The sequence below is a fragment of the Eutrema salsugineum genome, unplaced genomic scaffold, assembly GCF_000478725.1.
Source record: "Eutrema salsugineum unplaced genomic scaffold, Eutsalg1_0 scaffold_2, whole genome shotgun sequence".
Taxonomy (NCBI): domain Eukaryota; kingdom Viridiplantae; phylum Streptophyta; class Magnoliopsida; order Brassicales; family Brassicaceae; genus Eutrema; species Eutrema salsugineum.
In genome coordinates, this window is record NW_006256829.1 from 5884882 (window position 1) to 5907394 (window position 22513).

At 35.4% G+C, this 22513-nt stretch overlaps 4 protein-coding genes across 6 annotated transcripts; 2 read left to right on the forward strand and 2 right to left on the reverse strand.

Moving 5' to 3' along the window:
• Positions 1-60: 60 nt before the first annotated feature.
• LOC18019227 (cellulose synthase A catalytic subunit 7 [UDP-forming]) lies at positions 61-4981 on the reverse strand. Of its 2 annotated transcripts, none has more exons than XM_024156406.1 (13): positions 4741-4981; positions 4094-4289; positions 3769-3968; positions 3579-3681; positions 3214-3328; positions 2853-3119; positions 2426-2771; positions 2073-2336; positions 1759-1971; positions 1463-1676; positions 1172-1362; positions 726-1079; positions 61-642 (listed from the first exon to the last, which is right to left on the reverse strand). In XM_024156406.1, the coding sequence occupies exons 1-13, from the start codon at positions 4813-4815 to the stop codon at positions 61-63; spliced, it is 3120 nt and encodes a 1039-aa protein (XP_024012174.1). In that variant the 5' UTR covers positions 4816-4981. The 2 variants fall into 2 exon arrangements, with proteins under 2 accessions (XP_024012174.1, XP_006400279.1); XM_006400216.2 differs by having other exon boundaries at positions 1172-1368.
• Positions 4982-6746: 1765 nt separating this feature from the next.
• Positions 6747-10028, reverse strand: LOC18019228 (AP2-like ethylene-responsive transcription factor BBM). Its single transcript, XM_024156376.1, has 9 exons — positions 9713-10028; positions 8878-9295; positions 8572-8654; positions 8447-8455; positions 8271-8359; positions 8033-8106; positions 7854-7904; positions 7668-7744; positions 6747-7567 (listed from the first exon to the last, which is right to left on the reverse strand). The coding sequence occupies exons 1-9, from the start codon at positions 9936-9938 to the stop codon at positions 6849-6851; spliced, it is 1746 nt and encodes a 581-aa protein (XP_024012144.1). The 5' UTR covers positions 9939-10028; the 3' UTR covers positions 6747-6848.
• Positions 10029-15652: 5624 nt separating this feature from the next.
• On the forward strand, positions 15653-16190 carry LOC18019229 (defensin-like protein 71). Its single transcript, XM_006400218.2, has 2 exons — positions 15653-15789; positions 15945-16190. Exons 1-2 carry the CDS (start codon positions 15702-15704, stop codon positions 16103-16105), a joined length of 249 nt encoding a protein of 82 aa, XP_006400281.1. The 5' UTR covers positions 15653-15701; the 3' UTR covers positions 16106-16190.
• Positions 16191-16771: 581 nt separating this feature from the next.
• Positions 16772-21329, forward strand: LOC18019230 (putative RNA-binding protein Luc7-like 2). 2 transcript variants are annotated; one of them, XM_006400220.2, is made up of 13 exons: positions 16772-17042; positions 17557-17609; positions 17715-17883; positions 17965-18028; positions 18718-18797; positions 18878-19025; positions 19397-19458; positions 19702-19764; positions 20092-20150; positions 20457-20538; positions 20626-20669; positions 20755-20979; positions 21067-21329. In XM_006400220.2, exons 1-13 carry the CDS (start codon positions 16896-16898, stop codon positions 21083-21085), a joined length of 1215 nt encoding a protein of 404 aa, XP_006400283.1. In that variant the 5' UTR covers positions 16772-16895; the 3' UTR covers positions 21086-21329. The 2 variants fall into 2 exon arrangements, with proteins under 2 accessions (XP_006400283.1, XP_024012116.1); XM_024156348.1 differs by lacking the exons at positions 20457-20538; positions 20626-20669; positions 20755-20979; positions 21067-21329 and adding an exon at positions 20285-20429.
• The last annotated feature ends 1184 nt before the right edge of the window (positions 21330-22513 follow it).

Genomic DNA, 22513 nt, shown 5'->3' on the forward strand with positions numbered 1-22513 from the left:
AGTGAAAACACTCTGGACAAAATACAGAAAAGTTTCAGAACAAAAGAAAAAGCTTTTGTTTCAGCAGTTGATGCCACACATGGATGTGTCAGGTCCTTTGGTCTTGAGCACAAAAGGATCAATTCTGACCCAAAGCAAAGAGAAGATAGATGCCAACAACACTGACCAAATCACCACAATGGTTGGTGTTCTGTTCTGTCTTCCCATCAGACCTTTGAGGAATGGGTAGAGATGAACAATGACCCAAAAGGAGAAGAAGAGTTTACCAAATAGAGGTCCCCAAGACTGATATCCATTGTTAATAGCATCTGAGATGCCTGCAACGACGCCGACAATGTTTATGATCAAGACAGTTGTTGGAGGGATAAGCAGTGTTGTCCATTTGAATGCGTAAAGTTCTCCAAAGTCATCGTCATCTGTTGCCTTCGATGTGACTGTAAAGTTTGTGTCAATGCCTGCTAAGATTTTGAGAAGACCTTGGACAACCGCAAAGAGATGAGCTGAGATTCCTCCAATGACCCAGAATTGCTCGTTTCTCCACCATTCTTCAATGCTCACTCCGCTCCATCTCAATTCCAAAATTCCCGTTGCAATGATCGACATGAACAATGCGATGAAGAAGAGACTAGCAAATGTGCTTATCTGAAAGAAATTTTTTAAGAGAAAAAGATTGTTAGGAAAGTTAATGCAGCTTTTAAAACGCATTTATCTGATGGTTTACTAACCGGTGGCATGATAAATTTGTCGGTAAGGAGACAGATGGCAGGAAGGATACAGTAGGCAAGAAGTGGAATAGATGTGAACGGGTAGATTGTTGTGTTGGCGTAAGCGAAACGCTCTAGCCACTTAAGTTTGCCTCCTTTGTAGCCGTACCAGAGAGGGCTGTGTCGACTGAAAAAGATTTCAACAGACCCGAGTGCCCAACGCAAAACCTGGTTTAACCTGTCTGATAGGTTAATAGGAGCTGAACCTTTGAATGCAGCTCGTTTAGGCATGCAGTAAATAGACCTCCAGCCACGGCAATGCATCTTGAAACCCGTCAGAATATCCTCAGTAATAGAGCCATAGATCCAACCCAGCTGCAGTTTCAGGGAAACACAAAATTTTGTCACAATGGCCAGCTTCTAAATCACAAATTAGAAGGTGCCACCTTACGGTTCGAGATTATTACCTCAGTTCCCCACTCAGTCTTGTCTTCATAACCGCAGCTTATAACATGGATTGCCTCCTTAAGGAGCACTGCAGGACTTGATGACGGAGGAACACCACCATCTTCCATCAAAGTCGAGGTCACAAAGATGGATGATTGCCCAAACTTTTTCTCAAAGTTCATTTCAGACATCAAATGCTCCTTATCACCATCTGCTCCTGCCAAATAAAAACTATCAGATCTGAAATATTCCCACATAAACTAAATCTACTACAAAATTTGGACTGATTTTAAGATTATTGGAATAGTTACCTCCAAGGGCTGCTATTTCGCCATTCGACTCATGCTTGGAAAATTTCTTATTCTTTCTCCGGCGCCCGAAACAAGGACAACAACCACAGCTAATCATCTTGGGACGTTTAGGACCCTTTGGCGGTTCATAACCATACAGAGCTTGTCTTTTGAAAACACAACCAGTACCAACGTAAACTGGACCTTGGATTCCATCTAGACCTTTCATATTGATCTGTACCAAACACAAGAAGGTAAGAAAGATGGTTTATTTATTTCATACACCATAAGTGAAAGAAATGTGGATTGCGTCTTACATCAAAGAAGACTGTGTTTCTGTTGGCGTAACGATCGTGCCTGTCTATACCGTCGAACCTTTGAGGGAACTGAACATAGCAGACCTTTTTTCCAATCTGAGGATCCATCAAAAAGCACATTGCTTCCCTCACGGCCTTGCTGTTGTTCACATAGTGATCACAGTCCAAGTTCAGCATAAAAGGAGCATTTGTGAGTACACCTGCTACTCGAACCTGACGGAAGTGTTGAAAAGAAAACGAAAGTTGTGTTATGTTAGGCCCAGGATTCAGAGATAAATTTCTTGTTTTGTCCAAGGCAGATTAAAAAAATGTACCAGAGCGTTCATGGCACCAGCTTTCTTGTGGTGCTGAAAACCAGGCCGCTTCTCACGGGACACGTATACAAGTCGAGGGAGCTCGTGGCCTTCGACATCAAATCCTCCGCTGTGGCCGAGGAAGACTTGGATCATACCGGGATGATCCTTAGTGTTGTTCCCTGGCCATGGCGTTCCATCTGGCATGATCCAACCTTCTAGAGGAACCTTTGAAGCTTTCGCCACGAGGGCATTGATCCTGACCTTGAACTCCTCATACTCTCTCTGCCAGAAATCAATTTACCTTATGGAGTTTAGATTACAGTGAAAACCTGAGTGCTGATATAGCTAGATCTCAAGTGATATACACTGACCTTCATGGCTCGGCGTTCCTTAACGAACGTTGGCTGGACTTTGTCCTTGAGATAATCAATTTTCAACGTGAAGTACATCTCCGGTGCCCGTGGCTCTATGGAGAATTTCTTACAGAAGGGAACCCATTTTCTTGCAAACTCAGCAGTTTCCGAGAGAGAATCGAAGGTGAGCATTGAAGCCCCATCGTCAGAGACGTAGCAGGAGATTTTCTCAACTGGATAATCCATGGCCAAGATTGACAGCACAGTGTTGGCTGTGACGAGGGGAGGCTCCTTCATCGGGTCCACAGTACTGACAAAGACATCAACTGGGGCAAGCATATTTGGTTCACCTTCTCTCTCGTATCTGTATAAACAACAAATATTTATATCCAACCTCCAACTTCATAGATATTAAGGCTTCTACTTGAAGGTATGTGGATTTTACCTGAGGGAGAGCCGATCTAGATAGGTCTCACGATCAATGGGGAACCACTTGGGAAACTGATCAAGAATCCAAGAGACTGCGAACCAGATTTCACAGATGACAGAAGTCAGCCATAACCCCAGAGCATCGTGCACGGGGTTCAAGAGCCTATATCGTAGAAAAACAGCTAGAATCACAAGCCTCGCAACGATGACCATCCGATATGGATTGATCTTGCTTGATGCAATAGGCACTTTCCGAGAGAGTGGCTGCCGCGCCTCGTCGATCCTGCAGCCATTACAAACAAAATCCAAAAGATTGTAAGCAAGAATCCGAATCACATAAAACTGATGTATAAGACAAATGTTTGTGTAGGCATTACATTCCCATCTCAGGATCGTCATCTGGTTCTTGCCCAAGATTTCCTTGCTGGAGCTTCCAGTCATCCATTCTTTCCCGCCATCCTCCCTCCTTCTTGTCATCCCATCTCTCACTCCCTACCAAAAGAAAAAGAAAAGCGTTGTTAGAAACCTCTACTTCAGTTGCTGAAAGAAGCAGCTCGTTCTCCAACAAGGCTCTGGTGACAAATTTCAAATAACAATGTAAGAGCCAAAAGTCCTTGTTTATAAAACTATGTCTATATCTAAGTTCATTCCTGACTTTATGAATGTCGAAGTTTCTGCTTAACAAAAACATTGTGTCTTCTGCTACTACAAGTTACAAAGGACGATGAGCAGAGAGACTCACCAGCTTCAGATGATGGATATGGGTGCACACGCTTATGAAGCGAAGAAGGCATCCCATGTTCTCCATTCCCATACCCTCCTCCAACTGGAAACTCTCCACTTACCTGCAGAAAGCCAAAAGAAATTACAAAAAATTGATCGCATATCGTATACGAGAAAGATTCCTCATTTAAAGCATTTTGATTTGTTACATGTCTACTATGGCCACCAGCTATAACAGGTGGGAATCTCCCGTTCTCATCATCCTCAGGGCCTCTTCCATAGCTCATTTTCCCATAAGCCATAGCCTCAGCAGATTGCTTCTGCTTTTCATGTTCGTCTTCGATGTTAAACTCGTACTCGATATCATCAATATCCTCTTCATCCTCATCTCCCTCCACTCTTGGGCTTCCTTCAAAAACGAAAACAAAGAGATGTCATTCTTCGAGTGAATTGATTTAAAAATAAAAATAAAAAGACAAGCTTTTTGCTTCATTCAGGCATTTCGTCGAACAAGATAAGAGCGGAGATTAATACCTCTAAGACGCTTGTAACGAGTCTTGCACTGAGGACAGTTCTGTGTCCCTTCTCTTCTCTCGTACTCGTAGCAAGGCCTACACGCCGGAAAACCACACTCATTACAAGCTACGAACAGGTCTCCGTCAACTGTTAAACCAATCTGATCTCCGCATATCTCACAAAATTGTCCATCCAGATTCTTCAGAGGCTTCGGCTGTAATAATCAAACCCAGAAAAATGTTCGGTTCCATGAATACTCTTTTTGAGTTTTGATCCATTGTTTCAAAGAATCGACCCAGAAATTGAATTTTTAAAACAATCGTTAACAAAAATCAGTTTTGCCTCCAATTATTAGAACGTTTCACAAAATGCTACATACATTTCGGGTTCTATGTTTTTTTTTAAAAAAAAAATAATAATAATAATAATAATTATCGTGTAAACCTGATTTTAATATTGTAAAGATTGTAGTGGTTAATTCATCTTGACTAACTCAAATCAAAACAAACAAACATGATAATAATAATAACCAAATAGCAAACAATTGAATCCAATGATTCTATAACTTTAGCCTTGGTGAATCTCATGATATCAATATTTTTTAAACATTTTAGTTCCTACTTAAGAATGGGCTTAATTAGTTTAATGATTTATCAGTTAAGTACCTCTTCGTGGTTGTGAATGACAACAAGTTCGTTACGGTTATGAGAACCGGCGACAAGACCGGCGCTGGCTTCCATAACGGTGGCCGGAGATTAGCAGTGGTCGACGTCGTCGTCGATAGAGAGAGAGAGAGAACAAATCGAAGAGATATTCAAAGTAAGACGACGAAGCAATAGGTTTATATCAATGAAGAAGATCATGAAACATCCGTTTAGTTTCTCTCTCTGTATGGTACATAATTTGTTGCAGAGTCTCCATTGCCTTCAAGCTAAGCTTTCGTTTTTTATATTAGTTTTTTTTTTTAATAAAAAAATCGTATTATTTTAATTAAATAGTTTTCATGCAACAAATTCAATCGCATACAACAGCTAGCTGATATGTCTTCCTTTCATCGTCGCGGTTTCCACAAGCTAATTCACTACTTTGCCTGTCTCTCTCATTTGACTGTCCTAATCTCTTTCCCACTTACTTAACATTATTTCTGTTGATTTGATTATTATGTAAAATTCATTTATGTTTATTCTATTTTTAGATTCATATTTAAAAAAAAAAAAAAAAAAAAAAAATCTAAGGGTCAGAAAAAATAATTTGGTATCTAATAAAGAGAGATCGGCTAAACATACTACTGTATTAATTTTTATTCAAATTAAAGAAAAATAAATAGTTGAAGGGTTTAATGAGATGGAGTGCAAGCCAAGTTACGTCCCCTGTCCATTAGGTGAGGTTTCTGCATACATATGATAAGCTAAAGAGCTCTCAACAACAACAACAGAGAAACTAATCATAAATTTCAATTATTCAGATAATATTCCTAAAAGTTGTGAAGAAACAGAGGTTTCAAGACGACACCGATAGAGTAAGGAGAAGAAGATTACAGTGCAGGGGTTACGGGCCTCGTAGTCTATGGAGAAGCTGAGCTGAGAAGGGGCACTAACCCTACGGGTCTCGTCGTCCATGGATGAATTTGAGAGAAGAGGCACTAACCCTAATAGAGATATTTGGGAATTAGGAACAATTAAGGATAACTGTTAACATAAATTATTCGAAGGAGTTTGATCCTAATTGACCACTAATTAAACTCAAATTGGAATTCAAACGGTACCTAAGTAAACATCGATTGGTCTGGTAAAAAACAAACTCTTTTTATTGATTTACCAAGAACAAGTACAATCTGAAGTCACGAATGAACTAAAAAATCATGAGACATCAAATATGATTTTGTGATTTACCAAGGCTTCTTCATCCTTTTTTTGTCCATCAATTCGGTTTCCACGCCAATTTTCCTCTATCTCTCAATGTGTTCACTTTGCAATTTTGTATAGTCCAGTTAGGCCTGGCAATGTAAGAATCTAAACGGTCTGGGCCTTGACCATCCCTCAGTTATAGTCACTTTGCATAATCCACATCAAGCTCAGCGTTTGAAAAATAAAATAAAGGCTTTTTATGTTATGAATGAACTTATGATTATGTAACAAGGCATAAACATTGAAAATATAAATACATTATCCTTTTATCATTTTATGGATTACCATAATAATATTAGCATAATTTGGGAGTTTAATCACGTCAAACTGATACAAAATTAAAAATTTCACTGTGTGTTCATCTATGGACGTCATTGCTTCGCTTTATCCCGGCTTCTTGCGCTGATGTAGCGGATAACTCAAACCAGAAAAAGGGTCAGAAGGATAATCAGTTGGATACTATTTGGAATGAAATTAGGGCACTACCTGGAATCATATTGGAGCGCTGATGATGAATTTATAACCAACATTTAAAACTAGAATAAGATAACAAAAAAAATGTATTATACTGTACGTTTGGAAGAAAACAAAAAATATCAAATCGGAAAGTAACAACTTTTTTTTTTTTATTGTAGTAGTAGTACGGTACTACTCACATTCTGAATTTATGAACTTTCTATAATGGGCTAGACTAATAAAAGACAATATCCTTAATCTGAAAAGATTATCCAAATAATCGGAAATATTAAGCTAAGTCATAACTCATAATTAAGAAACTTACCCAAAAAATGGGGGAAAAAAAAAACAGAATCAAACTGTTCACAACACACAAAGCAAGCAACTAAAGATCCTCCAAAAAAAAAGTCTTAAGTGTCATTCCAAACTGTAAACGTTGAAGCCCCTTCTCCACCACCTTCTCCATTAAAGAACATATTAGAGCCAACATTATTCGAAATCGCCACAGGAAAATCTCCTTCCGGCGACTGCTGCTGAATCTGCTGCTGTTGCTGAGCAAAATAATAATGGTTTCTTGCGTTGTAAGCAATCTCAGCAGCAACGTAGGCATCACAATTAACCGGGATTGCAAATCCTTGATGATAACCACCATAACCAATATTGGAATTTCCACAAACAGTAACCGAATCATCCGAAGCAGGACTATGATGATCGATTTGAGTCATGAGGCTGATCGGCGAGTTGCTCAAGAGATGTTGTTGATCCTCCTCTTGTTTGAAACAAGCCCTAGCATTCTCCGAAGACAAGTTTCCTCCATTGTAATAACCATTGTACCTCTCTTGATGTTGCTGCAATAAGCTCAAATCCATTCCCTGATGATGCTGAAGCGCAGCGTTTTGCCAATAGCTAGAGACTTTTTCACTCTCTAAAAGGTTACTACTGACCATCATACTTGGAACCGGATTATTGACGTCCCTGAGACGTTTTGCGGCGCTACCGATAGGAAGACTCGGGCTATCGAGGATTGCTTTAACGTTGTATCTGTTCATGTCGAAGTTAGTCACTGCGCTTAATCCTCTGAATTTAATGGCTGCAATGTCGTATGCCTCTGCAGCCTCTTCTTGTGTGCCTTCATATAAAATATGTACAATTTACTTAGATATATAAATATGATAGTGTATTGTTAATTATATAGATGTAATTGTGAAGTAAGAGAATATTAAGTTTACCAAAAGTTCCTAAGTAGAGGTCTTTGTTACCGGCAACTCTTCCGATCCTAGCTTGCCATCTTCCATGTTGATGATGCCTTTTGGAACCATTAGAAGAAAATTACATTATATAAAAAGTTGTATTTTGTATACATAGAACAAAAAAGGATTGAAACATTGTATTCGTTCTCTATAGATTTGGATTACCTTGTTACCCCTCGATAAATCGATGCACCACGAGAGAAACCACTGCTTTTCCTGCATATTTAAATGCGTAGAAAGATTATTTATGTGAGTTACGAGATCTTAAAAAGATATGCGTGATGGGTTTCTATAATATATTACAGTTTTATAATATGCAATAAGCTCAACAGTTCATTATATACCTGCGCAGAGAGGCAACGTACTCTTGCCTCGTCATGTGCTTCATCTCTTCTACCTCTTTCTCATAATCACACATCTGCATATTATATCACACCAACATTACTAATTTATTATAATAAATGTAACGATAAAACATGACAGTTATTTGATATAGTTAAATATATATATATATATGTACACAAGTATTCATCAAAAAATAATTATATATGATTTTTTGCATTATTGATTAAATTAACTTACAGGGAAGTTAGTAGTGGTGGTGGTTCCCCAATACTTAAGTGCGGCTAAATCGTAAGCCCTAGCTGCTTTTTCTTCTTTGTCATAACCTCCTGCGTGTTCAGATAACAAATTAATTCTATTTTTAGATTCGATTACTAGTCATATATTTCTTTATGTGGTTAAAATCAAGTTCTTACCTAAATAAACTGAGAAGATAACCACCAAGTGCAAATTTTCAAACACATAAAAAAAACTACATTAGTTCGAAAATATAAATAAATGGAAAAGTATCAAATTACCATATAAGTTTTGAAAAATATACCTTGTCTTCCTTTGCGAGTTTGGCCTTCTCTTTTGCAACTATTATCCCATAAATGTGCCTCGTATCTTCCTGTCCACCGATGCCTACACATTTAATACAGACATAGATGATCAAGAATCATATAGGTATGATTCTATATAATATTTCTAATAAGCCCATTCACACTTAAGTCTCAATAATAGAATATCAAGGAACATTCCGTTGCACTCTCTCAAACGAACCATTAGAATGTCCCAAACTTTACCAATAAAATCACCATTCGAGAGACATTTTAGACGAAAAAAGCTGTATATTAATGGAGGGAACCTTGTAACACCGCGGTATATAGACGTCCTTTGTCCAAAACTCTCAATAGATTTTTTGGGTGTGGCTTCTACAACATCAACAACGGTCTTCTCTTGGACAACGACCTCATTATTGGTGTAGTTATTGCCATCACAAGTAGTAGATGAGTTCATAGAGAGGGACAAGCCTCTTGCACCATTACCATTGTCTTGATGCTCAACATTAGCCACCGGATTATTCCTCAGCCATGTCTTTATCATCGACATGCCTAGTGAGCCACCACCACCACCGTCTCCTCCTCCACAACCACCACTTCCATCTCCACCATTGTCATTGGTATTGTAAATCTTGGTGGTACGGCCAAGGAAATTCTCAAGCTTTGGTCCATTTTGGTCATTACTGTGGATGTTATTGCATGCAGCACCATTGTTGTCCCAATCTATATAGAGAAAAAAAGCCGTAATTAATCATGGTTTCTTAAAATTTGATATCATCACCGTTCTATAATATACGAAATGGTTTTTTCATTATAAGGTCAAGAGGTTTTGAAGTTTATGTATGATTGGTTAACTAAAAATGTAAAGATATGTACGATTATATCACGATCCTGGATATGGAATAGTGGATAAAACTAATTGCATAACTGTATATATAATTGACAATATTTCAATTCAAGAACAAAACAGTAAACCCACTCATAGAAAATTTCAAAAGAGATGAAATCGATAAATAAGCCAAAAAAAAAAAACAAAAATAAGGCTACGTGCGTGCGTGAGTCTTGGTCTTTGTTCTATGCATTGGAAGAAGGGGAAAGATTACAAAAAACAAATAAAATAAATAAATCTAAAACAATAACCTCGGGAGTGACTATTGTTGTCTCTGGTGAAGGCATCGAGGACGACACCAAAGGGAGAAGAAAACGATGTTTGAACGGCTGAAGACTCATCGGAAGCAGTGGCCAGATCGTAGCAGTATTCTCCGACGACATCTACGGCGGTTGTGGTGGTGGATGAGTCCACGTCGGCACGGTGGTGATTTTGATCATAAGGAGAGAGAGAGAAACCTAGCCAGTTATTATTCATCGAATTCGCAGAAAAATTTAGTAAGTACTTGTGAGAGGTATAAAAGAAGAAGAATATGAAGAAGAACTTAGTTAGGGTTCATGCATGAAGAGGAGGAGAAATAGGCTTTGGTCTTAATGAAGAGAGAAGAAGAAGAAGAAAAGTCAAAAACATAATGTTTCATTTCTTCCGAGGCGACATATTATGCGCATTTATATAAAAGAATTTTGTAATTTAATTTAAAAGGGAAGAAAGAAAGTTATTTACTTGAAAAATGTGGAGATGTATTGGTCGGTTTGAGAGGTAGGGGTGGTAATGTAATTCAATGAATACTCTATTAATTCCAGTTTAGTTTAATGACATTTTAATTAGTCAGTCAAAAACCCATTCAAACCTCCACTTCTCTTCTCTGTCTCTTTCTTCATGCTTATGAAAAAGTTTAGGGTAAACTGTAAAGGACAAAGAAAAAAGAGTAACATGAGGACCAATAGTGAAATCCAAAAACTCAGCCGCTGTCTATTTGAGACCAATGATGTCTGTTAGAGACATGTGTATCTGTGAATCTATGACACGAGTAACAGCGTTAGCGTTTTCTTTCAAACGCGAAGTCGTCATTTTAGTATTTTTCGTTTTAGCACATTTTTGTTGTTGCTATTTTGTACTAGCTATTTGAAAATGATTATAAGAACAAACTTAAATATTTAACAAAACAAGCATAATTACATAAAATGTGGATGACTATAGTAGCGATACTAGAGATGTAAATCCTAAGCAATAGTAGTAAAGTAGTCAAGCTTATCCGATTAGTATGGAATTAAGAAATGATGTAGGGGAATTAGAGTAATTAGGGAGGAACAATATAGGGATACACTTGGATCAATGAGACGATAGCGAGCATGTGCATGGGTTTGTATAATCTTTGAAATATTTAATACAATTATAAAAAATTGAACTTTCTTTCGTAAGATACGATTCAATGGATTCTCTTCTCTATTTAATTATAATTTACTTTCACTTCCTCCATTATTATGCTTGCAATATCTAACACACCACAACACACGTTCTAGAATAGCCTCGTACATACAAAATCATATTTTTCCTATCAGTTTTTGTTCATATTTGTTAATTTTATAACCCGAAACCTTCGCACCCAATTATTTCAGTACCTCAGATCCTACAAATCATATTACTTTTTCCTATCAATTTTTTTGTTCATATCTGTTAATGTTATAACCCCGAAAGGCCGAAACCTTGGCATCCAATTATTTCAGTACCTCAAACCAATTAGTAGATCTATTATAGAAGGAAGTCTACACTCTCGATATAACAGTTCAAATAATCTGATATCTACCAAAGAAAGTTTATTCACGTACTTTATGTTTTGATCCACTCTGAGAAAGAAAAAAAAAACTTTGTTTGTAAACATATTAAGATAAAATTTCGCCGCATGTAGTGCTAAAAATGAAAAATATGTGAGGTTTAGACTACTCTGATTCAAGGTTTTGTGTAACAAACATTAATACTAGTCAAAACTCAAAATTAACCAAACGAAGGTATCAACTACTATCATATTGTGTTTATTGTAAACTACAAAATTAGGGTTTTTCTGGGTAATTTATTGAAGTGGGAAACACCTGTAGCATCTGGAAATAAAAAGAAACACCTGTAGATGAAGATATCTACAACTGACAAGAGCGTGTGACAAAAAAAAATTAGAAACTACAAAATCCGGAAGTAAGTAAAAAACGAGAAAAAATGGTAAAACAAAAAACAAAAGGAAAAGAAAAAGAAAATATTAATAAATCAGATGGATGATTATCTGAGATATTTGTCAGTATAAATGCTACTGCTACTGCTCTACCATTCCCCCACCCAATACCTTTTACTTTGCCCATTCATTGTTCATTTGCATGCACATTTTACTCATATATATCAATGTAATATATACATACACATTAGCTAGTATGGACCAAAATATATAAGTATATATAGATACACACATACACATTAGTATATAACATTAATGCAGGAAATAACTTCTTTGAGGTTGATCTGGACACTGGATTGCTGGACAATCCTATGTAACATGTTCTTATACAGAAGTTTTTTTTAATTCTTCGACACAATCTAGACTTCCGTTTAGGTGCCAATTAATTAATTACTATTTGTTTTTTTGTACATAGACAGACGCCTAGGTCAATTTGCTCGGTCATTAAAATCACCGATACCTATTTAGACTAGTTAATCAAAAGAGTTCTCGACTTCTTGTTAACTAATTTCTTTTAAAGGATTTTGTAAAATATCCTTCTTAGCAATAATCCAATAGTTAGATGTCAGTTTTTAGAATCACATATTTGATTCTATCTGTTTTTTTAATACTTAAGTCACAATCCAAATATAAGATTTTAATTAGAATAACAATAAGTAAACCTTCGAGACTAAAAATTGGGTTAGATCACAACTCTGATTTAATGGTACTGTGAAACCACATATATAACATAAAACAAAACATATGTTGAATGGCAACAAACGGAGCAAATTTGATTAGTCAAAATACTTGTTTCATTAAGAAAAAATTAAAAGAGAGAGAAAAGAGGCTAGTAAGAGAAGTTAACGAATTGCGAAACCATTTCCAACCCATTGGTTCCACTTATGACCAATCAAATTAAGTTTTAAGCATTCATCTACAACTTAGTGTGAACTCTTTTCATGTTACTTTTTTCTTGTTAGTGAAATAAATATAGATTTATGATATCTACGGTATATATTTTTTTAATGTAATGACGAATGTGGAAATGATGAGGGTCTGCAAGAGTCTGCCTTGAGTACGAAAACCCATAACATTGTCACATTGCAATTGCATAGATCAGCCAGTGTCATTGTCATATCGTTTTATCTATATTTATGCTCTCTATTATTCCATTATATTTTCAGAGGACAAATAAATCAACAAATTCGCTTTTTCATTGATTATGAATGAAAAGCTTTTGGTTCCCTCCCCCCGGTTAAAGCGGGCGAGTTCTTGCATGACTGACATCTCATTTTCTTTTCCATAACTTTTTCTTTTCATATCTGATTTATTATTTCTTGGAAAAGAAAATATCTTCTTATTCGTTCAGAATTTTTATAATCGATCGACCGAATGTTAAAATTGGCGTGCGCATACACACGGTCCCATGATTGAATTGCAAAATCATGATTTGGAGCCGAAAAAAAAAACGTAACCGAAAAATATATACTACATTTTTTTCAGACATTGAACTTTTTATGGTGGAGCATAACAGTAAATATTAACTTCTTACTTTGGCATTCTTTTAATAATCTAACAAAATTTGGTTTTTGGAGGAGTTCTCGCTTGGGACAACTAATATAGCTCAGAACTCACAGTTGAAATCCATTTTTAGTCTTACTCAATCTTGGCCTCTACTTAAGGATTTAAACTAAAACTAATTCAAAAGGCAATAATCAATTTTGAGCATAGATAGACACACAAATATTTCGTAAACGCACACCTTGTCAATAAAGCACGTAGTATAAATGATTAGTGAAAAAATCAAAAAAACTTAATCACTCTGTCCACAGAGAGGCCTTTAACAATCCATCCCAGCTCAGCCGCTAGCTGCAGCACTACCTCTGCCAGATCCTCGTACTCAAGAGACAATGAGAAATTATAGAAAGCGGAAGAGTTTTGTAAAGGGCTAAAGCTCTAATTTGTAGCTCTTTCGCCATATATATGTGGTGATATATACTATAGGATCCCTTATACTATATATACGTCTTTTAAGTGACCATTGCAGTGCTTGGTTCAATATTGTGGCCTCTGCATTTCTTTTTTTTCTTTTTTTCTTATGATCTATTTTACATTCCAACTTTTTTCGCCAACATGGGAGTGAGTTTCTCGTTGTCTGATCTAGAATATACACCTATATACTTGGCCTATTTATTGATCATTATGAATGTACAAAACTGAGCTTAGGAAATATCTGTGATTTTCAATGTGAAGCCAGTATGTAGTTATATACCTACATAAAGAACGTTTGAACTTTTAAATGTTGTAAACAGCCACTGTACAGTTACGTTATACAACATGTTATTTCGGGCGAACAAGAAAAAATGCATTGCTTCCATGACTGTATTATTCCGTATAGCGGAAAGGTACGATAGAGCCTGGAGAAGAACCTGTCTCAAAATTTCCCAACACTGGATTGTTGGACCAGACAGTCGATCTTTTTTTTCTTTTCTTTCTTGGTGCTATGACCAGACAATAGATCTTCTTTCTAGTAATTGACGATTTGAGCACTATAAATTATCTTTTTCTAAAATCATGTCTTAAAAGATGACTTTCCTATTGCTGGTCTTCAATTTATAATGGGAAATGAAATCCTATTTTATTATGCTATCCCTTTAGTATAATTTAATTACTTAACCCCGACGGCCTTGTATTTTTTTTTCAAATTTTTAAAATAATTTTTATTTTGAGAATGATATTTATTGTAAGATTCTTTCTACTTGTCGAGATCTCTATTTAACAAGCGTACATGAACACTATTTATTGTACTAAAATGGTTACCAAGAAGGAAAAAAATCTTTGACCGTAATTATCATGATTTGGCAACAACAAATATAGAATCATTTCATACATGCAAATATACATATATATATATATATATGTATATATATTATACGCTAATTGTCATATCAAATTTTCTAAACATTAATTTCTGCAGTCAAATTTTGCATTTAATCTGACATTCTGAATAATATTAATATGTTATTTCTATCATAATATTAACTGTTAATGATATTGACTAAATTAATGTGATAATAGAGTTTATGCTCGTCAAATATAGATTCCCATAAGTGTTTTCTAATTTTGACTACTAGTTAAATTTATTTATGTTGACCCAAAAACTAATGCTCTAGCATACATGCGGACCATACTCAAAGTTTTACTATTAAATTTGAACTATTAACTTTTAAATTTAAAATTTTATAATTTCTGGTTAAGTTCATAGCCTGAAAGAAAATAAAAAAATTGAGATAATATATATATTTTCGAGAAAAGTTGCCAATTATATATATATATATATATAACATTCAATTTTCTTACTTCCTTCAAAAATACTATTCTGATTCATCTTAAATTTTCATTGAAAATTGATTGCAGTTCAATAATGTTAGCTGTATAAGACCACTAAACATACCAATATCACTAGATTATCAATAGATTATAGTTTTTGCTAAATTTAAATACTGTACTTTTTCTTTATTTTTTGTTTTATTTTTGTATAGATTGATATTATACAAGTGAAGCCAATTAAGAATGATATTTTGGGTGAAGTGGCAGAAGGAGAAATGAGAGAATCTATCTTTATCGATAGAATTCAAATTTTAATAAATAGCAATAGATTTTAGTTTTTGCTAAACCCAAATACTGTACATATAATTTATGTTTAGATGTTAAAGAGGAGAAAATAAAAGTGAGAAAATCTAATTAGATATATATATAGATACCATACATGCAAATATACGCATATATGCTAATATTGACCAAAAAATTAACAGATGGATATGCCAATAATTTTATTACCTAAAACAGAATGTTATTAACAAAAATAGAAAATTTATTCACGGTCAAAGATAAAGTTACTTGGTTGAAAATTGAGACTTCTCTCGATCTCGACATAAGAGTCTCCCTATAAATAAAGCTTCGCAGAAATGTTTCTACGAAATTATAGACTTCTTCTTTTTTTCACAGCAAAATTAACAGTAAGAAAGAAGATAATGAATATTACAAAAGCTTTTGTGGTTCTCTTTCTTGTTGTGGTACTAGCAACGCCGTTGTCCAATTCCAACGTTTTGGCCTCATCGGGTATGTTGTTATTTGTCATCTATCTTTGATCAGTTTAAGAGTAATTTATCAATAATTTCTTTATAGAAAAAAAAATAGTAAAAACCGATTTATATGTAAATATGTGCATAGATATATATATTTATTTTTATTTAACGTGGTTGTATTTGATGCAGTAGTCAAGCCTGCCTTCTTAGGGGGATATGATTATTGCATTATGGACTGTACAGCAGGGGGTCTTGAAGATGGGTGCAAATATGAGTGTAAAAGAAGAAACTATACCGATGGAAGTTGTCTTGGTTATGCACAAGATTTAAAATGTTGTTGCAAAAAATGATAGAAATCAATTATATTTCTAGTAAAGTGGCGATTTGAGGGTTTAAGTTAATATTTTTCAATGAAATAAAACCAATCTTACCTTACTATCCCTTTTTTTTTATTTGCTTCGATAGATTCTATTACACTAAATAGTAAATTCTTCACACAAAAAAGAAGAGAATAAAATAGCCAACGAGGTAAAAGCCCAACTAAATCTAAACCTTGTTCAAACGAAGAAGGAAAATGGATCTACAAAATACTTTCCATGGTGATACCATTTCCTGCATTTTTTTTTTTGTTTCATTAAAGTGATGAATTTATTCGTACATCAAACAAACATCTCGGTCATATTCCTTCACATACAGAATGATTACAAAACTGCAAAAAAAAAAAAATTCTATGATGATAAGTGAAGAGCCCAAACTTGGAATTCCGATCCATTCGAGTGGCTCCCGAGCCGGGTCTAACCCGGACAATCAAAGGAGGCGAAGATGAACGTTGTTGGGCTTCATTAGTGTAATCGATGGCGCTTTTTCTAAAATATCGACTTATTTGTAAAGTTCTACTAATTCGCAAAAAACTCCGATACTTTTTAATCGTACTAATAAGCCCTAATGTTAGCTGGTAAGAAAACTTAAAATTATTTTAATTTTAGGGGCCCATAATTTGAGACAGAACCCTAATGATTAAAAAAAAATCTTGTATACCAGAAACAACAAATCAAAACCCAATCTCTCTGTTCGCAGGGAGGATCGATTCGTGCTTCCGAGAATCATATTGTGAGAGAGAGAGAGAGAGAGATAACGAAGATGGACGCCATGAGGAAGCAGCTCGATGTGCTCATGGGAGCGAACCGAAACGGCGACGTGACGGAGGTGAATCGCAAATACTACGACCGCGATGTTTGTCGTCTCTACCTATCTGGTCTCTGCCCTCACGAGCTTTTTCAATTGACGGTGCGTATAAATATCTTCGATGCCCATGTTTTCTCTTTCTTCTTCAGCTTATGGCTTATCAATTAGTATCTTCAAAAGCCCTAATTTCCTCATCCCTGGTGACAATTAGAGAGAGCTTTGATACATGAACTTCTTTGATAATAAATATTTCTTTGCCTGCCTAAGCTCTAGAGACTTACTATTGGTATATGTTAGTTGATACGTTTTGATGTTCTTAACAACAACAACAAAAGGAAGAACTTTAGCTTGATTTGGGGGAGGTTGTTGATTTAGGTAACAGTGTGCAATTTTTTTGTTTTATAACAGTGGCGCTACGTTGCTACCTGAAATTGCTACTGCATAAGTCTTCGTTTTGCTCTTATATGCATATTGAATACTTCAGAATGCATTTCGGTTTCAAGATTTGTAAGTTGTTGTACATCTAAACCTGTGTTGGCTCACTGATATATTCTTTTTTTTTTCTTTTCTGTGAGCGGTCTTATGAGTAGTCTTTGACTTGTTTGTTTATTATCAGAAAATGGATATGGGTCCTTGCCCAAAGGTGCACTCGCTGCAGCTGAGGAAAGAGTATCCTTTTTTATAAGAATGGAGAGTCCTTCTGCTGTGAAAGTCTGGAGCCTTGAATGGAACATTATTTCTTTCCCCTACTGTTTTGCTTTAACTTCTCCTTAGATATAAAGAAGCAAAGGCAAAAGGTGTTGACAACTACGATAGGGAATTAGAAGATGCGATAGACAGGCTTATTGTTGAGTGTGATAGAAAGATTGGTAGGGCCCTTAAGCGTCTTCAGGAAGAGGATGCCAAAGCTGCCATTGCGATTTCAGTCACCGAAGTTACTCAGGTGATGGTCTAAGTCGTTGGTGTCTTTTTGCACCTTTTTAACTTAGGCTTTTCCCCATCATTATTATTTGTTTTATTGCAGTCACCTGAAATTCTCGAGCTATCGAAGCAAATCAAAGAGAAGATGAAGGAAGCAGACCTGCATGGTATAATAATTATATCTTTATAAGTTGCTTAATTAACCACTAAATGTTACTTCCAGCTTCCGGTTTTGAAGTCCTTTTTGCTTTTGTGAAAGGCTACTACTTCATTTTTAGTATACTTTTTGGCTATTTTTCTGCAATTTGATGTTTTATGGTGTGATGCTCTTGTAATTCCACATAGATAGTTATAAGTGCTTGTTCATGTGATTGCGAGGTTTTTGTATAGTTAAAAGTTCATTGCAGCTCATACGAATCTGGAACCTTTTGAGCGTGCCCTTGTCGGCAGTATATTTGCGTTGGTATTGCTGAAGACTTCTCTACAATAACTAGAGTAGGCTATCAAATGTCTCTGATGTATGCTTGCTTTCATGAACAAAGGAGTTGATTTGTTTTAATCAGGCTACAAGATGCATATTTACTCAGTTTTAAGAACTAAACCTGCCACTCCCTGTTTAAATATTTAAGCTGCTCTAATTATATGATATATATAGATCTTTCATCTTCTGGAAAATAAAGCCTCACTGTGCTTTTGACTGAAGCTGAATCTGTGGCGTTGCTTGAGATGGGTTTTCACCTTTTAAAAGTGTTTCTTTTATAATTTGTACTATTAGCTTCTGCTAATGATTGTTGTGGTGGTATAAAATCTTTGGATGCTGCTGTAATCTTTAAAAAATGATGATATCATATCGCAGATCTTGAAGGAAAAACGGATCTGAAGATTAGAGCTCTTGAGTTAGTTGAAGAGATGAGGACTAAGAGAGCTGACTTACAGGTCTGTGATTACGTGCTTTGCTATTTTTTTGCATCTGGTAATTTATTAACAGTCAAGTCCTGTGTCTTGTTTTCCTACAGGCTGTGCTGCTGTTGGAGGCCTTCAACAAAGATAGGGCATCCCTGCCACAGCCCATCCCAGCTCAGCCGCCAGCTGCAGCATTACCTCCGCCTGATCCTCGTACTCAAGAGATGATCAATGAGAAATTAAAGAAAGCTGAAGAGTTTGGTAAGGGACTGACCTCTTATTTGTATCTCTTTCGTTATGTGGGATGATTTTGAATCTTTAGTTCTTTAAGTGACCATTGCAGTCGTTCAATATTGCAAGCCTCTGTATTTTTTTTTTTTAATCTTCTTCTGATCATTATTACATTCTAACTTTCTTTGCGAACATGGGAGTTTCTGGTGGCTGATCTAAAAATTTATTTGCCTATCAATTGATCATCATGAATTTACAAAACTGAGCTTAGGAAACATTTGTGATTTACTATGTTGGAAGAAGCTAGTATGTGGTTTTATATACCTGCATAAAGTACGTTTGAACTTTTTCAATGTTGGAAACAGCCACTGTACAGTTACGATATCTATATGTTATTTCAGGCGAACAAGGAATGGTTGATGAGGCGCAGAAAGCACTAGAAGAGGCTGAAGCTCTGAAGAAGGTTTGTTTTCTTTCGTAAATTAGTTTTCTGTTTGCCACTTATCTCCGAGTTACTTCATACTTCATAAAATGTGGAGATATTTATGAAATCTGTTGAAATAGGGGTCTCTCTTTTTATATTATTTTAGGTAAATTGCTTGAATAGTTAGGCATGTTTTTTTTCTCTCCCTACTTGACTTATCGTATAATATCTTTCCCTGTTTTGATAAGTTCCTAAGAGTTGTTGTGTCGTTACATGTTTCAGCTTACGGCTAGGCAAGAACCTGTAGTGGATTCAACCAAGTACACAGCTGCTGATGTGCGCATTGTAAGTGAAAATCACCATTTTCATTACCTTATTGAAAATTCACTCCTCATAGAGGTCCTCAGATTCATGATTCATAGTTCTTTCATTTCATATATTTTGTTTAGTCTGATGATCGTTAGAATGTTTAAGGGAGATAGTCGTGCTTCTAGTATCCAGAAAGATATAGTGGATTTGAATTTTGAATGGAAAATTCAAAACATTTTTTGTTCACAGTTGCTTTTGAACGGAAGTATACCATGTTCTCATCCCTGCTCGATGTACTATGTCTATATCTTTTGGCAGTTTGTTAATTGCTAACCCTCACTCTCTATTCTTTTGTTGTCTCAGACAGACCAGAAGCTGCGTCTATGTGACATATGCGGAGCATTTTTGAGCGTCTATGACAGGTTAGGTTTGGTTACTTAAAAAAACTTTGTGGTTAATAGTTCCGAGGTCTTTCAAAAGAAAGCTAGTAATAGATTTTCTGGGTTGCAAGTGGTTCTTTATTTGACACCGGCTATTGTACCTCCTTTTCACACAGCAGGCTATTTGGGCCCAGTTTTACGAGGATTACTTTTGCAGCTAATAAATGTGCGTTCTTTCTTGATTTATTGTGCCTGTTAGAGATAAATAATGGAGTTTTAAACTATATCTATGTTACCAATCTGTGATTTGCATTTGGCAATGTCAAAAATCTTTTGTACTGCCTTTAGTGATCGTCGGTTAGCTGATCATTTTGGAGGGAAGCTTCATTTGGGTTACATGCTGATCCGCGACAAATTAGCAGAGCTGCAGGTAATTATAAACTATATAATTCTCTATTGTGATTTTCGTGTTTTTTCTCAATGTAGACTGTAATTTTATTCTCTCTGTTTTCTTCAGGAGGAAAAGAACAAAGTTCACAAGGAACGGGTCGAAGAAAGGAGGTTTACTTTCTTAAGCTATTCAACACATTCTTGATTTTGCTTCCTTAAATCCTCAACATTTTTTCTGGAAAACTACCAATCTCAGATCAAAGGAGAGGAGCAGAGAGCGAGAATCAAGTAAAGACAGAGACAGAGGAGATAGCCGTGACCGTGGAAGAGATCTTGACCGTAGGAGTAGGGATCGTGACAGGCACCATGACCACCGTGAACATGACAGAAACTATAATCAGTCACGTGGGTATGATTCAAGAAGCCGGCGCAGTTCACGGTCCCGGTCTAGGGAAAGACCGAGGGATTATGATCGCCGCAGGTAACTATGATCAAGAAAACAGACATCTTATTATTTACTGTAAATCTTTTGGTTGCATTTAAACTAAATGTTTTAACTCCGTCGCAGACGCCATGACCGCTACTAAGACGCCAGCTGCCAGAGACGGTTGCAGCAAGTTTAAGAGGTTTTCACAGATGCGTTTAGGATCAATCTGGAGTTGCAAAACACTCATTTGTTTTTCTTATGTGTTCTAAGATTTTTGAGATTGTAAGTTGCTAAGTTTGTAAGAAGAGCTTCTTCGGATGTTTTTTATTCTCCTGGTTTATCTTTTGTTATAAATGTTGACTTCAAAGACTCGTGAGTAAAAAGATTGTGATGATTACATAGCTCTTTCACTTGTGAGATGTGTATGACTCATCATGAATTTGGTCATTTAAAAAAAAAAATACATTGATTGAGTTGAGAAGTATAGTTGGGCAAGTGGGTTCTACTTCAAAAAAAAGGCAAGAAAAATAAATGTTAAGTCTTGAATAGAAGAATCATGTTTTCATTTTTTATTAGTGAACTCTGAATATTACTACGATTTCATCAATTTTATTTTATTATTACTGGAACCAAAAAAGTAACATTTCCAATATAGTCAGATTCGTATAAGTTGACTGTTTGGACTTTACTTTAAAAAACCTAGTATAACTTCATTAACTTGTTGCAATTATTGTAAAAACAAAACAAAAAGCTCATGGCAATACTTTTAGATCCTAGTCCTATAGTAATAATAGTTAATGAAAAAACGAATGGTTGATATAAAATTGTAAAGACCCCAATGACAAAATTGATGGAACTGTCCAACACAAGTCGCTTAGAATCTACGAGCGATTTAATTAAAAATTCTCTGATATTAAAGTTAGAATATAAAACTCTTATAATTATACAAAAAAATAGCATGGGCCGTTCATATGTACTTCTCTCAGTTTTCTGCGTAGAACTTACTAATATACTTAAATTCCGTTAAAGTAAATATAATATGTTTTTATGAATTTTAGAATTTCTTGACATTTAAACAATCCAAGATACAATATTGAAAAACAGACCGGGTAAAACTCAAATTAATCATAGAATTCATATTTTTTCATTTTTAAAAATCTTAGATTACTATATTGAAATTCAATGTCGATTTGATAATCAACATATTTGTACATTTTTATATGATGTAAGTACGCGTATGTATAGTTTAAACCAGCCGAACAACCTAGATATCACGCAAACGTACACAAACTATATGTCTATATAATTACTTTCGTTTATCTATTAATTATGTATAATAAAGATGGCATAAAATTCTATATAGAAAAAGGGAAGGTCAAAGATCATTGGTAACTCAACATCACACTGTAGCACAAAGCATCTAAAGTTTTAGCATTGTTCAATGAGTTTATTCAAACAATAAACAACCGATCATCATTAATTTTAGTTTTGATAAAAGCATCTTATAATAGTATTTATATGTTTAATGATTTCTGAGTTGAGGGAATCATATTAGGCAATTATTGGATAGTAATTGGGCGACAAAGCC

Coding starts and splice junctions, on each gene's coding strand:
- LOC18019229 (XM_006400218.2), top strand. CDS start 15,702: ATGAATATTACAAAAGCTTTTGTGGTTCTCTTTCTTGTTGTGGTACTA. Junction 15,790..15,944: donor CAACGTTTTGGCCTCATCGG/GTATGTTGTTAT, acceptor TATTTGATGCAG/TAGTCAAGCCTGCCTTCTTA.
- LOC18019228 (XM_024156376.1), bottom strand. CDS start 9,938: ATGAATAATAACTGGCTAGGTTTCTCTCTCTCTCCTTATGATCAAAAT. Junction 7,745..7,853: donor ATTTATCGAGGGGTAACAAG/GTAATCCAAATC, acceptor TGGTTCCAAAAG/GCATCATCAACATGGAAGAT. Junction 7,568..7,667: donor CCTCTACTTAGGAACTTTTG/GTAAACTTAATA, acceptor TTTTATATGAAG/GCACACAAGAAGAGGCTGCA.
- LOC18019230 (XM_006400220.2), top strand. CDS start 16,896: ATGGACGCCATGAGGAAGCAGCTCGATGTGCTCATGGGAGCGAACCGA. Junction 17,610..17,714: donor TCGCTGCAGCTGAGGAAAGA/GTATCCTTTTTT, acceptor ACTTCTCCTTAG/ATATAAAGAAGCAAAGGCAA. Junction 18,798..18,877: donor CTAAGAGAGCTGACTTACAG/GTCTGTGATTAC, acceptor GTTTTCCTACAG/GCTGTGCTGCTGTTGGAGGC.
- LOC18019227 (XM_006400216.2), bottom strand. CDS start 4,815: ATGGAAGCCAGCGCCGGTCTTGTCGCCGGTTCTCATAACCGTAACGAA. Junction 1,080..1,171: donor AGACTGAGTGGGGAACTGAG/GTAATAATCTCG, acceptor CTGAAACTGCAG/CTGGGTTGGATCTATGGCTC. Junction 643..725: donor ACAAATTTATCATGCCACCG/GTTAGTAAACCA, acceptor AATTTCTTTCAG/ATAAGCACATTTGCTAGTCT.